The 10320-nt window shown below is 44.2% G+C and overlaps 1 protein-coding gene across 1 annotated transcript; it reads left to right on the top strand.

Moving 5' to 3' along the window:
• The first annotated feature begins 333 nt into the window (after window positions 1-333).
• On the top strand, window positions 334-8161 carry LOC134443261 (uncharacterized). Its single transcript, XM_063193134.1, has 2 exons — window positions 334-657; window positions 759-8161. The coding sequence occupies exon 2, from the start codon at window positions 1587-1589 to the stop codon at window positions 7548-7550; it is 5964 nt and encodes a 1987-aa protein (XP_063049204.1). The 5' UTR covers window positions 334-657; window positions 759-1586; the 3' UTR covers window positions 7551-8161.
• Window positions 8162-10320: the final 2159 nt, after the last annotated feature.

Raw genomic sequence — 10320 nt, 5'->3', positions numbered from 1 at the left:
GTAGATCCACTCTCTCTACTCCACTAATGTATAATGGTTTGGTGAGTGTAGGAAACACGAGCGGGGAGCTTTGAGTGAACCGCGCGATGAACAGCACGCGACCCTGAGTGTAGGAAACACGAGCGGGGAGCTTTGAGTGAACCGCGCGATGAACAGCACGCGACCCTGTTTAGTATAATTTATTAATCCCGAGGGAAATTAATATAAGCTATTATTATTATTATTATTATTATTATTATTATTATTATTATTATTAGCTAATATAAGCTACATGTAGCCTAGTATTTGTTAACGCATGGGTCTAATTTGAATTAATATTAAGTGTAACTGCCGTTGATAGGCCTCTGTATGGGAGCATGTGATTTCCCCACCGAATAATAATTATGATCAAGTTTGTTTGTTTTCCTTTTTTCTCTTTTTTTGTATTCTTATTTTGTTGTGGGGATGAATATGGTTATCCTGTATTTTTGTTCTTGAGTTGTTTTGTTCAATTTATCTTTTTGTTGTATTTCATGATGACCGTGTACGTCATGTGACCTTAAGTGAACTTATGTGACCTGGAAGCGGTAGGGTCAGGTAAAGCACTTCTGAAATGAGGTAGCGTGCGCTGCGTTTGCCACGCTCGAGAGATTCTACTGCTGGTACAAGGCGTACACGGTAATAACTTTTGAATTTATTTGTATTTTCTTTATATATTTTTTGTATCTGGGTTGCTTAAATATTAATGCATTATATGTGTTTTGTTTGCTTTCTGCCAGTTTTCACGGTGCTCATGACGAGCAAAGAAATAAAGTGTCATGATCATCAGTAAGAATGCGTGGACCAACTTTATTGACACCAGCATTAGCTACAGTGAAAACGTAGCCTTCTGATGAAGAGTGCAGTTCCCGCGGCGATCGTCGGAGACCCCTGGCTTGTTGTCAGTTGTCACCCCTCTACGTCCTCCTTCCCGGGTGACCTGCAGCTGTTCCCTACGGCGGGTCGTGTGAGCTGCGGCGGGTCGTGTGAGCTGTTGCGGGTCGTGTGATCTGCGGCCCGTCTCCTTTCCTGATGAGTTGTGGTTGTGTTCTGTGGCGGGCCTGATCGCTAACTCTGGTAGCCGCCACAGTCGGCCTTCGTGTGCAGGTGGCTCTCCCCGCGCTAAGGAACTGATTTGCGTGGGCGCGCCCTTTCGGTGCCATACGGGACTATCATCATCTTCAATGTTGGACTATTGGACATTTTCATCTTCGCGACTTCAGCGCGCGGCTCCGCGCATCGTGTTGGACAATTGAGGATTCGCTTCACTCCAGCTGTGGGTTGCAGCTACTCGACAGACTCTCATCTGCCGTGGCACAGGTCGTATACGATGCTCTTATGAAATGCTTCCTTGGTTGATGCATTAGAAATGTTTTAAGAGGTGACAGTCACTTTCTCGTCATACCTTGCCAATTGTTTGCATTTTGTAAAGGGAATTTGAAATTTTATCCTTATTCAAATGTCATGATTATGTGAAGAGTGTTTTAATGAAAATATGGGTTTATGATCATTGTGCGGCCATTTAACCACAGTTGTTTGAGTTTTAAATTAACCCTTTCTGGTACAAAATGGCTAATCAAAGTGAAGCAAAGGGCGATGGTATTTTAAAAGTAACTGAAGAAGTATTCATAGAGCAAACCAAGTGTGATATTTGTGGTCAAACCAAAGAGGCTGTCGAAGCTAACGGTGAAAATACAGAGAATGGCAGACATTTTTCATGTACATCATGCACCGAAAAATCAGAGGTCAAAGGTAAAGGGCCTAGTGCAACCGCTCAGACAAGCGAAATTAGGAAGTCTTCCCGAGAGAGACGTTTCACTCCAAAAATGCAAGAACTAAAAGAGCAAGAGCTTTACCAGAAAGAAAAAAGTTTTCAGTCTGCCTATGAAAAATGGAAAGTCAAAGTCAGAGAAGTAAGATCGGCATTGAAGACTCTGTGCACTGAGTCAATCTTATTTCAGATGATGGATGAATTGGAGAAACAAGAGGGTGAACTGAGAGAGTTGTATGATGACATGCGGCATACCATGGCACCAAGTCAAGAAATTAGGAGAAAAATCGATGCATGTGTTGCAGTAACTAAAGACCTATTGAAATTAATGGGGGTGCGCTTAATTGAAGATGACCTAGATTTTGATGCTGAAGCTGAGAAAGCAAGGTTGCGGTTGCTGCTTGACAATGAATATGCACGATCAATATATGGATCTACTGTCTCTAAAGCCACAAACCATAGCCGGCACTCTGACCACGCCCCTGAAGCTGGAGGTGTTGCAGCTAAAAGAGCAGAGGTCACCGCAGAGCTAGCAGCAAAGAAAGCTGAACAGGATTTGGAGGCTGACATAGAGTCAAAGCGTCAGCAATTAAAAAGGCTAGAGCGTCATAGAGACATTGAGGTCATGGAAGCTAAACTCAGAGCATACAAAGAAGAGGAATTGAGAGAGCAAAGCAGGCAATGTAGCCTAGCAGGTGATGTGATCAATTCAAACCCCCTTCCCCCTAGTGTTGCTTCCCTGACAGGACATGCTGCAAAGACTGAAGTAAGTCTAGTGCAGGCGCTTCAAGAGTCAATGGCCTTAACTCGACTTCCTGTTCCAGAACCCTCTGTATTCTCTGGGGATCCACTGAAGTTCATAGAATGGAGCACAAGCTTCAAAGCACTAATAGAGGGACGATGTTTCAATGCGGCAGACAAATTGTTCTACTTGCAGAAGTACATCGGCGGCGAAGCAAAGTCTGTTCTGGAAGGTAGCTTCTATAGGAAAGACGAGCTGGCATATCAACAAGCCTGGAAGAAGCTGAATGACCGATATGGTCACTCCTTTGTAGTGCACCGCGCTTTTAGAGAGAAACTCAACAGATGGGCAAAAATTGGTGCAAGGGAATACATAAAGTTAAGAGAGTTCAGTGACTTTCTGCAGTCCTGCAGTGATGCTATGCCCCATGTCAAGGGCCTTCAGGTTCTGAATGATTGCGAAGAAAACCAGAAGATGCTGGCCAAACTCCCCGATTGGCTGACAAGTCGGTGGAATCGTTTTGTCACAGAAGATCTAGACAAAGGCAAAGATTATCCTGGATTTAGTGAGTTTGCTGCTTTCATTGCAAAAGAGGCACGCATAGCATGTAATCCAGTATCTTCACTGCATGCAATTAAGAATACAGAGGAGAGGCTGGTTAGAGAAGCGAAACAGTCACGAGCAAACACCTTTGCAACAAATGTGAGGTCTACTGAAGCAGTTTGTTCCTCAGCCAACTCCAATGAGAGTGACACTGAAGATTCAAATACATTCCTGACAACAGTGGCACCTGGCTTTAGACCAGTGAAATGTGCATTTTGCGGAGAAAGTCATGCTACCCACAAATGTGAGAAATTAATGTTAAAGTCAGTAGAGCAGAAAAGAAAATTTGTGCTGGATAATAAATTGTGCTTTGCGTGTCTGAAAAAAGGGCATACCTCCAGAGATTGCAGGAATAGAGCAACATGTGCACTATGTAAAAAACGTCACCCTACACCACTGCATGAAGATCGTCCGGCAGCAAGTGAGTCTTCACAAGCAGTTTTGCCAGGTGAAGAAAACACAGTCTCACTGTCCTGCTCTGTTAGTGGAAAAGCAGGCAGTAGTACATCAATGATTGTCCCAGTCTGGCTCTCATCGCCCAATACAGAGTCCGAGATTCTTGTGTATGCACTATTGGACACTCAGAGCAGTCATACGTTTGTTGACCAGGAAGTGTGTAACAGGCTGCAGACAGAGATGGAACCCGTAAGGCTAAAGCTCTCCACCATGATGGGTGTCGACTCAGTTGTACAAAGCCAACGTGTTAGCGGACTCAAAGTTAGAGGGTTTACATCAGACTGTTACATCCACCTTCCTCCCTCTTATACAAGAGATTTCATCCCTCTGGAACGAACACACATTCCCACTCCTCAGACAGCCAAGAGGTGGAAACATCTTGCCCCAATAGCAGACAAAATGCATGCTCCGATGGAATGTGAAGTTGGACTTCTGATAGGCTATGATTGCTCTAGAGCCCTGGCCCCTCGTCAAGTTGTTACAGGCGGTGATTATGAGCCTTATGGCATTAAAACAGACTTAGGATGGAGCATTGTAGGAAGTGTATCCCAGAATACTAAGCCCGAGTATGTGACTGGAATTTGCCATCGTATATCGGTTAAAGAAATGCCTCCATTGACTCCAGCTTCTGTCATAAAAGCACTTGAACTTGACTTTGCTGATACTCGAACGGGAGAGAAGAGTATATCCCAGGAGGATGTTCAGTTCCTTCAGTTCTTGAGTGAAGGCATTTACCAAAATGAACGTGGCCACATCGAAATGCCCTTACCTTTCAAAACACGCCCTCATCTTCCTGACAACAAGAAACTTGCACTAGTTCGACTGAAACATCTAAAACGGAAGCTGGAGAGAGATTCTAAATTCAAGCATGATTATGTGAGATTTATGGAAGGAGTCATTGAAGATGGCGATGCAGAGAAGGTAGAAGAGCAAGCAAAATCAGGCACCCTATGGTATATACCACACCAAGGCGTATATCACCCCAGAAAACCAGATAAGATCAGGGTAGTTTTTGACTGCTCCGCTAAGTATGAAGGCACAGCTTTGAATGATCATTTGTTGACCGGGCCTGATCTCACCAATGGGCTTACTGGGGTGCTCTGCCGTTTCCGTAAACACCCAATCGCCATCATGTGTGACGTGGAAAAAATGTTCCACAGGTTTCATGTCCGTAGAGAAGACCGGGACTATCTGCGATTTTTGTGGTGGGAGAATGGCGATACAGATGCAGAGCCCACAGAGTATCGCATGAAGGTCCATCTTTTTGGAGCGTCATCATCCCCAGGGTGTGCTAATTATGCTATGAAGCAGCTTGCCAGCATGAATGAAAAAGAGTACCCATCAGCTGCCAGTTTCATCAGGAACAATTTTTATGTAGATGATGGACTCATAAGCCTGGAGTCTGTTGATGAGGCAATAAAGTTGGTAAGGGACGCTCAAGCTGTATGTGCTAAAGGAAAATTGCATCTCCACAAATTCCTCTCTAACAACAGAAGTGTCCTCGAGACAATTAGTGTGACTGACCGTGCTGCTGAGGTGAAGAATGTCAATCTTAACCATGATCATCTTCCTGTGCAAAATGTGCTGGGGGTCAAGTGGGACGTAGAAAATGATGTCTTCTCCTTCTCAATTGCCCTTGGGGAGAAAGCTGCCACACGCCGTGGAATCCTCTCAGTTGTGTCCTCCATTTATGATCCCTTAGGCTTCCTGGCCCCCTTTGTCCTCTTGGGAAAGAGAGTTCTACAGGAAATGTGTCGGAAGGGCATTAGCTGGGACGAACCACTGCCAAGTGAACTGAAGCCAAGGTGGGAGAGTTGGCTGGAAGATTTACAGAACTTGCACAGGATACAAATCTCAAGATGCCTCATACCTGAAGGCTTTGGAAAAGTTTTGAAAACAGAATTACACCATTTCTCTGATGCCAGTAGCCAGGGCTATGGTCAGTGCTCATATGTCAGGCTAGTGAATGATGAAAATGTTCATTGTACTTTGATAATGGGAAAAGCAAGGGTCGCCCCTACCAAGGTTGTCACCATACCTCGACTAGAATTGACTGCAGCAGTCATATCTGCAGCAATGAGCAACATGCTGAAGGTAGAACTTGACCTCAAAGTTGACCGAGAATACTTTTGGACTGACTCTCAAGTAGTCCTAGGGTATATTAATAATGAGGCTAGAAGATTTCATGTTTTTGTTGCAAATCGCGTACAGAGAATCCGTGAGACCACAGACCCAAAACAGTGGCACTACATAAGCACAGAGGAGAACCCTGCTGACCATGCGTCTAGAGGCCTTAAGGTCAATGAACTGATCAATTCCAACTGGCTTACAGGACCCAAATTCCTCTGGGGAAGAGAGATAGTTGCCAGTCAAGAGAGGCCAGAGTTATTGGTGGGAGACCCTGAGGTCAAAGCTGTCCAAGTCCTGAACACTAATGTTGCTGAAGAAACTGATTTCTTGCAGTACCTGTCCCGTTTCTCAAAATGGCCTCTCGCTGTAAACGTTGTAGCTCGAATCCAAAGATGGGCGAAGAGGGCGAAGATGTCGGCGCCTTTGAGTGTGGAAGAAAGGAGGAGGGCTGAAATGACTCTAATCCAGCTTACACAGCGAGCAGCTTTCAGAGAGGAGATACGAACGCTCAGCCAGGAGGGTGGGAGGATCGCTTGCAGCAACCAACTGTACGAACTGGACCCATTCCTTCAAGATGGTGTAATGAGGGTGGGAGGAAGACTAAGGAAGGCGACGGCACCACTTGAAGTAAGGCACCCAGCAATTCTTCCCAAAGAGAGCAATGTTACACGGCTTGTTCTTGCACACCACCATGAGAGATCACAGCATCAGGGTAGAGGACAAACCCTCAATGAACTTCGAGCCCATGGCTATTGGGTTGTGGGTGGCAGCAAGGCAGCAGCGCAGTACATAAGCAAATGTGTCCTATGTAGAAGAGCTCGCAGGCCACTAGAACAACAACGAATGGCAGACCTTCCCACTGACCGCACAGATCCTTCCCCACCCTTTACCTATTGCGGTATGGACTGTTTTGGTCCTTTCTATACCAAACAAGGGCGCAAGGTGCAAAAACGATATGGCCTTCTCTTTACCTGTCTCTGCTCCAGAGCGATTCATATAGAAATGCTGGAAGATATGACCACCGATGCTTTCATTAACGGTTTACGATGTTTCATAGCCATCAGGGGAGCTGTTAGACAGCTCCGATCAGACCAAGGAACCAATTTTGTCGGAGCGAAGAGTGAGCTTGAGAAAGCACTAAAGGAAGTCAGCAAGGAAAGAGTAACTGCTTACCTGGCAAGCAAGCAATGCGATTTTTGTCTGAATGCACCAAGCGCAAGTCATGCAGGTGGAAGCTGGGAACGGCAAATCAGGACGGTCAGGAGTGTGATGAGTTCAGTTCTTGCACAATGTACTGGGCGATTAAATGACGCTTCTCTGCGAACATTCTTTTATGAAGCCATGTCGATAATTAACAACCGCCCCCTTACAGTGGATGGCTTAAGTGATCCCACTAGCTTAGAGCCCCTCACTCCAAACCATCTTCTTACCATGAAGTCCTCTATCCCACTTCCCCCACCTGGCAGATTTGAAAAGGAAGATCTTTATACACGAAAACGATGGAGGCAGATTCAATATCTGTGTGAGCAGTTTTGGTGCAGGTGGAAAAAGGAGTATCTTGCTAATATTTCTCTTAGGCAACGGTGGCACTCCCCTAGGAGGAATGTGCAAGTTGGGGACATTGTAATCGTAAAGGATGATGACGTGTCCCGCAATGAATGGAAGCTGGCCAGGGTCCTCGGGGTCTGTGAGAGTGATGATGGACTAGTACGTAAGGTTGTAATACAGATGGGGGAACGAAGGTTGGGAGAAGGGGGTGAGCGTATTACTAAACCCTCCATTATTGAACGGCCAATACAAAAGTTGGTTGTCCTGGTAACTGAAGGCTGAACTCCAGTGTGGTAATTAATGATGTGTACATGGAATTTATGATGGGTGTTTTTGCCTTCTCACTATGTGAGTTTCAATGATACATTTCACAAGGTTTGCAATGTTTAATTGATTTTTCCCTACGATAGGGTGTGTGGATTTTAAATAAAGAATGCAATGAGGAATTAAAGGTTTCAATTAGGGGTTGGTTTTAATGTACTGTGATGCTGGGAAATTACCATTGATCGAATGTATTTTATGTGTGTAATGATATCAAGGTAATTGGTGGGAGTGTAACTGCCGTTGATAGGCCTCTGTATGGGAGCATGTGATTTCCCCACCGAATAATAATTATGATCAAGTTTGTTTGTTTTCCTTTTTTCTCTTTTTTTGTATTCTTATTTTGTTGTGGGGATGAATATGGTTATCCTGTATTTTTGTTCTTGAGTTGTTTTGTTCAATTTATCTTTTTGTTGTATTTCATGATGACCGTGTACGTCATGTGACCTTAAGTGAACTTATGTGACCTGGAAGCGGTAGGGTCAGGTAAAGCACTTCTGAAATGAGGTAGCGTGCGCTGCGTTTGCCACGCTCGAGAGATTCTACTGCTGGTACAAGGCGTACACGGTAATAACTTTTGAATTTATTTGTATTTTCTTTATATCTTTTTTGTATCTGGGTTGCTTAAATATTAATGCATTATATGTGTTTTGTTTGCTTTCTGCCAGTTTTCACGGTGCTCATGACGAGCAAAGAAATAAAGTGTCATGATCATCAGTAAGAATGCGTGGACCAACTTTATTGACACCAGCATTAGCTACATTAAGTGTCTTCTTAGTTTGAAGACCAGATATTTGGTGCCAGTTTCTAAAATTCGAAAGATGGGTAGGCTACTAAACTAAAGTAGGCAGTAAAACGCCTGTGCAGTGGCGAATTAGGCTACTCCATGTGTGATCCGCTCGAAATTAAACATAGGCCTACCCATCATTGAAAAGCATGAGCACATTCTTCAAAGTCCCAAAGCCTGGATGCTGTCGCCACAATCTCTTTAGGATTGGGGACTGGACTCTGAGCAGGCCATTGCAGTAGCCTTTGGTAGGCCTATCCTTCGTGCATCTGCCCCGCTTCCAAACTGACACCCTGACACATTTAGCATTAACCTTTTGATTTTAACCGTCTAACAGCGCTTAACATTAGGCCTATCATTAAATCAATGGAACCTAAAGCAGTTGCAGAGACCGTTTCAATCTTCTCCTTTACTATGAAAGAGAAAGTAAGGTCAAGGAAAAATTATTCTATGTAAATGGAAATAAACACTCATGCAATTGGAACGTGGAAAATGAAAATGAAATATATTTAGTAGGCTAAATATATTTAATTAGCACTCCAAACGACGAGACATGAATACAAGCTGTGTGCATAGTGTAGCCAACTACGCATCAGTGTTGGGAATAACGGCGTTTAAATAAACGGCGTTACTAACGCCGTTACTTTTTTCAGTAACGGATAATCTAACTAATTATTCTTACTGTCAGTATAACGGCGTTACAATTTCATCCATCCGTTACTGCACGTTACTGTTTGGGTAGCCTATGCGTCGTCACCGTGCGTTCTATTACCAAAACCTCTCCATACGGCCATATCAGAGATATTCTCTCTACTCTCTCTAGTGGCCACGTTCGCCGCTGCCATCCACCCAGTAGAAGTCAGAAAGAGGGACAGAATGAGTGTGTGTGTGCTGCTTGGTGAACAGTGTTCGTCTGATCCCAGGATTATTGAGTTTGCGTCCGGATAGGTGGCTACCCGTATCACCGGGGGCTGGAGGGAGCGCAAGCTAACAAAAACCAGAACCACTCTCACCCCTAATTCCTCCACCAATAGGACTACCTGTATGGACACTACGACTGCATTCGCCACTACCGCCGACTCACTTGAGATCGGATAAAGTCACCGAATGAGTTTCAATGTGTGTGTATGCTTAGAGAACATCCTTGCTTCGCATGTCGGCATCACTGCCTTTGGAAGTTTCGCCGCGGTAAACAAAGAGTGCTCGTCCGATCATTATCCTCCTCGTGAGATAAAAACTGTCCTTCAGAGTCAGAATAGGCAAATAACATGCTCAGAACTTCATCATGATTCAACTTCTCACTAACCACGATGAAATAGCTCGCTGATAGTTCGCTGATAACAACACAAACTCAACTCGCACGCTTCGAGACAAAGAGTGCATCCCAATATGTGACCTTGCCTCCTCCACTTGTGCTTGTCTCCTCGTCCCGCCTCCTGGCCCCTCCTCCGTGGAGAAAATGATAAAATTTTCCATCTGTCAGCCTCGCCACAACAACTTTTGAGGGACTGTTTTTCATTCACCATCCCAATTGCAAATGAGAAAAAGACTTTACAATTGAGCTTTTGCAAGATATTGAAATATAATGCTGTTGTCAGTGATGTCATCATGACGAGAAGCAAGTGGAGGAGGCAAGTGGAGGAGGCAAGGTCGCATATTAAAACGCACTCAAAGACGCAAAGTGGCTACTTCCGCATTTTGTGGTCGCGTCTTTTACTGCTTCACGACTCTGTGAACTACAAAATGACGTAATCGTAGTCTTGTCAGAGACAGTTTAGATAGGCCTAGAAAATCTCTGGTCTTGTTTGAAAGGATAGCATTTAGTAATAATTAAAATGTAAATACTACATTTAGTAGTAATTTAAAGTTGGATTTAACATGCACATTTTCAGTTGAATTTAAATAAGCCTAGGCCTATTAAAATGTGTTATTTTCTTTTATAAA

Source organism: Engraulis encrasicolus, unplaced genomic scaffold (assembly GCF_034702125.1).
Source record: "Engraulis encrasicolus isolate BLACKSEA-1 unplaced genomic scaffold, IST_EnEncr_1.0 scaffold_29_np1212, whole genome shotgun sequence".
In the NCBI taxonomy this organism is placed as follows: Eukaryota; Metazoa; Chordata; class Actinopteri; order Clupeiformes; family Engraulidae; genus Engraulis; species Engraulis encrasicolus.
Note: the sequence above shows the minus strand (reverse complement) of the source record. Positions and strands in the feature narration are given on the sequence as shown.

What these genes read in the sequence shown, in the direction of transcription:
- LOC134443261 (XM_063193134.1), top strand. Translation starts at nt 1,587, where the DNA reads ATGGCTAATCAAAGTGAAGCAAAGGGCGATGGTATTTTAAAAGTAACT.